The following is a 4948-nucleotide window of genomic DNA, read 5'->3' as shown; positions in this document are numbered from 1 at the left end:
ATAATAGTAAAATACCATTCAATTTAATTTCTTTGTCAAATTCTCAAATGGAAAGTTTCAAATTCCATTGCTTGGTTATTAGTAGTAGTAGCAAGATATGATTAATAATGTAGTGATCTCATGAATATTAAAGTACTAACATACACAAATAATTATACAATTCCAGCACATTAAATGCCATTCATTCATTCATTCAACCCCTACATGTAGCAGACAGACACAAATTATTTGATTATTATGGCAATGTACTAAATGAGCAAAAAAAGTTAAATTATTTGGTAGGAAAGGAAAACCCCCCATCAACATGCACATGGCTTTGTTCCCTTGAGACATAGACTTTGTCATAATAATAATTCAATGAAATAAATATTCAGAAACATACAAATATGGATCAATAATTAAAGAAATGAATTACATAATACATAGAATCTGATTAATTAATAAAAAAACAAATGAAATTTCAATAAAAGAGTAAAACACACAACCACTATGACAGCCAAGACAAGAACAACAAAGCAAACCATTAATTAAGTAATTAACAAGCCAAGACACAATAGAGGGTTTTTAAGTTTATTGCTTCTTGTCTATTACAAATGTCCAAATTAAAGATCACTTCTTTTAATTAAAAACTATATACTATAAAATAAAAATACAGACAAATGGAAACAACAATCACAAAAGCTGCTTCTTCAACATATTTTTTTAAGCCTTCTATGGAGTTTTCAAACCCTGCGCTTGCATTTCTCCATAGCTCTTGGTGCTGAAATTTAAGTAAAATATAATTTAGGTATGATGAAGAAATTAAAATAACTCTTTTGAAACTCAAAATAAAAATATTTAAAAAGGAAAATACCAAGTCCAATAGCTTCTGATCCTTTCATTATGCGTAAACGCTTGCATGAATCGACAAACATCCTGAAAGAGATTTAAGAAATAAAAGAAGTTAGTCGCAGTGTATTTGATATAATGGAATTTATTTTTCAGGAAAATATTTTTCATGAGAAATTTTTTTTTCATGACTTATATCCCTGACATTTGGATATAAGTCATTTTTTATTTAACTTTTAACTTCATATTACGTGCTTCAAATTAACAATTGAATAGTAAGTAGTGCTCCATTATTATTTTTTACTACTCAAAAGTTTCATGAAAAGCTCTCCAATTTGCTAATATTATTAATCTCTTTAATACATACTTTTTTTTAAATTATTATTTCTACTCACCAATCAAACAACAAAATTATTTTTCAGAAGAAAATAACTTATGTCATACAAAACATACTTATAGTTCAGCTTTTTTTGGGCAAAATACAAAACTGGCTGGTCAACCGAAACTAATCGCATTCGCTAGCCAAAAAGTGTTAAAAACATATATATATATATATATATATACATATATATATATATATATATATGTTTTGTCGGTTATTATTCTTTGGAGCGGTTAAAAATATACGATTTTTTTCTTGTTTATGTCTCCTTTTATTTTTTATTTTTTATAGTTATTAGGGTTATTGAAGAAAAATTTCATAATTATAGACTTACTCCCAAGGTACATCCCCCACGAGCATCCAGTCTCCATCTTTATCTTCATAGGTGGGTACATATTCAGAACTATTGAGAAGATCCATCAGCTTGCTTTCATTCATAAAATCTATCATTCCTTGGGCCCCATAATTTCCTGTACCAATTAATAAAATAATTATTACAAGTGGAAATTTATTTATATAATATTTTCATAAACTCAAAGAATAATCTTTAATTAACATTTTGTGCAATATGTAAATCAAAAGCTAGGCTGTATCAATCCTTATGAACATGATTCTGAGATTTAGCTGTTTTTCCTATCATGTTTTCAAGATATTATTCTCAAGAAAAATATTAATTAACTTATAGCTAAGCAAATGGACATAAAACAAAAGAATTAATGTGCGGTGTTCTTTTCTCTATTATTCTCCTTATCCTCAAAATATAACAAAAGTTATCTTGAAAATTTTAATATCTCGTGTATATACCTGTACACATGCTATTAGTTGAAGAATAAAGTAGTTGATTTCATGTAGTAATTAATAATTTTCAGGTTGATAACGAGTTTAACTTCTATGCACCGATAAGGTACAACTTTCAGTATTATCAAGATTTCTTACAAAAACATGCACTAATTATTTATGGTATCCTAATTTCGTAACGCAATAATAAAATAAATACCATGATATAACCAATTTATAAAACAACCAATTATAACTCAAACGTTATTAACACTCTAGAGTATATAAGCTAAATCTTTCTTGAAATTATGGCAAATTATACTATATATGGTTGGTGTTAGTGTACTGCTTGTCTAGCCTATATATGCTTTACACGAACATCTTTTTTTCTATTAACTCGTGGTGTTTGGTCATCTTACGCGTATATCGATCAATTCTACAAGATATATACCATAGTTCCTATCAGCAACAAACCAAGTAACTCTATCCACTGAGACATTATGGTACTTTTTACCCACTTTAGTGACCATTACGCCACACCCCGTGGGTCTTTACATGAACAACTCTATGTACAAAATAAAAAGTTCGAGAGGAAAAATAGACGAGACGAGTGTTCTCGAACAGAAAATCAAATCGTGATGTACTTACCCATAGTAAAGGAGCTAAACATCTTGGCCAAAGCATCAGAAAGTTGTTGGTAACTTTTGTACATCTTCAAATCTACCTTACGTAGGTAAGGTGCACCATCCATGCAAACCTTCACAAATGCATTACTCTTTTCAGTTTCTTCAGTGTTGTTTTTCTGTGCCATTACATTTTTCCTAAAAGATCTCACTGGTGGCCAACCCACCACTTGTGCCCTACAATAATACAAAATTTCAAAACATTTTTTTAGAAATTAATTGTATAAAAATTACATTAGTTTTAGGAAATAAAAGAAAAGGGATTACATCAACTTCTGTTTTTTAGTCAGAGAACTGTGTATGTCACATAGTCAAACCATTTCATTTTCTTTTCTTGAACAAAAAGATTTTTATAAACACTTGTATTAAATATGGAGAAAACATGGCAAAATTTTTACTATTTTTTTTTTTAAGTTTTAAACTACATTTCTGGATATTCCTCAATGTACCACCATACACGAGACAACGTTAAAAATCATGAAAAATGAAAGAAAAGAATTGAAAAAAGACTCGTATTTAAGTGAAAAGAGTATACAGATGAGCCTCTTTAATCTTACGCCACTACACAAACAACAACAACAACAACAACAACATACTCAGTGTAATCTTACAAGTGGGGTATGAGGAAAGTTGTACGTACGCAGCGGCGGAGCTAGAGCTTCGACAACGGGTTCAACCGAACCCAGTAGCTTTAGTCCAAACCATATATTTGTCTTAAAAAATTCATTGAATAGGTACAAATTCTTACTTTAGAAAAGTAGTATAAAATATTACTATATAGAGTCCCGCACCCAGTAACTTCAAATTCTGATTCCGCCTCTGTACGTACGCAAACCTTAACCTTATAAAGGCAGAGAGGTTGTTTCCGATAAACCCTCGGCTCAAGAAATCGTGTGCCACTAACCCTTAAAAGAAAAAGAGAGAGTACTTACTTGGCAGGTGGCTTGACTGAATCCTTGTTAGAAACAATTTCTTTGGTAGTAGGAGTCTTGATCTTCTCCTTGAGATCCATAACAGAAGAAGAATCATTGGTTTGAAAATTAAGTTTCAAATCAACAGTTTCAGAAAACCCTCTTTTCCCTTTGATTTTATCTCTTTCTCCACCACCAGGCAACCCCAAACACAGCTCAGTTTCTTTCAGATCCATGAAATTATCTCTTCTTCTTTTTTCTTCCACTTCTTGTTAACAAAATAACAACTTTGCAAAATATTAGAGAGAGAGAGAGTAGAGAGAGAGAGAAAAGGACAATGTTGCAAAATGCAATAATATAGTAATGTAGTAACAAAAATAAGGGGAGCAAAGTATATAGTTTCATGTGCATATATACCAAATGGTTTCAATATAGCTATCAAATTCCAATGAATTGTCTGCTGACACGTGGAGATACATGGTATGTTGATCTTCTAGGGATCAAAGGCCATGTTACTAAAATAATTAAAACAAATTATTTTAGAAAAAAATGGTCTGGCTTTAGCTTTTGTGGGGGATATGTAAAAATATTATATTATGATACCCTAATGATTTGTCTATATCATTTCTTGGGTTTTTTAATTTATGATCAAGTGGATGGTTTTTTTTTTAATAATCTTTTATTTTCTTTTTGTTACGGAAAAAAAGGACTTGGATGGGGAATGCCATGATTAAGGTAACAAAATGTGATTGAATTGAATAGTGGTCCAATAAAGAGCAATGATCTATCATAATATTGCTATATAGATTGTATTTTCTATTTCAAATATTTTGATAGTTCCATTAATTCATGTAAAATTTGACTTATTATGTATTGTCACTAGCAACTTGATCCAGGTTTTTTTATTTTTTTATTTTTCCATTGCAATCATCAAAATCCTGGAATTTAGATAAGCTTTACTTTCCTTCCAAATATAATGACACACTTATAATGAACAATAATCATGAATAATATGTATTATTTAGGAGAAAGTACTAATTATTCACTAGCAAATGGGATTGAATTTAATATATAGTGGTCCAATAAAGAGAGCAATGATCGATCAGCTTCTCAATATATAATATAGTCACCAAACTATATTAAGAGAAAAGATAGAGTGTATTTTATCCTTCAAGTATATTAATTGATAGTTCCATTAATATTATGTATTGTCACTAGCTAGAAACTATACTCATGTGTTTTCACCTTGCTATTGCAATCATCAACCTTAAATTTGGAAAAAAATTAATTTCCTGCGAGATAAAAGAGAATTCTATTATCATAAAAAAGGACAGTTCGGTGCACTAAGCTCCCGTTATCCGTGGGGT

At 29.9% G+C, this 4948-nt stretch overlaps 1 protein-coding gene across 1 annotated transcript; it reads right to left on the bottom strand.

The window, feature by feature from the left end:
* LOC109232335 (auxin-responsive protein IAA7-like) lies at positions 503 to 3863 on the bottom strand. Its single transcript, XM_019398067.1, has 5 exons — positions 3603 to 3863; positions 2636 to 2847; positions 1545 to 1680; positions 854 to 915; positions 503 to 760 (listed from the first exon to the last, which is right to left on the bottom strand). The coding sequence occupies exons 1-5, from the start codon at positions 3815 to 3817 to the stop codon at positions 723 to 725; spliced, it is 663 nt and encodes a 220-aa protein (XP_019253612.1). The 5' UTR covers positions 3818 to 3863; the 3' UTR covers positions 503 to 722.

The sequence above is a fragment of the Nicotiana attenuata genome, chromosome 9, assembly GCF_001879085.1.
Source record: "Nicotiana attenuata strain UT chromosome 9, NIATTr2, whole genome shotgun sequence".
NCBI lineage: Eukaryota > Viridiplantae > Streptophyta > Magnoliopsida > Solanales > Solanaceae > Nicotiana > Nicotiana attenuata.
The sequence above is the reverse complement of the archived record's forward strand: the minus strand, read 5'-3'. Positions and strand labels throughout refer to the sequence as shown.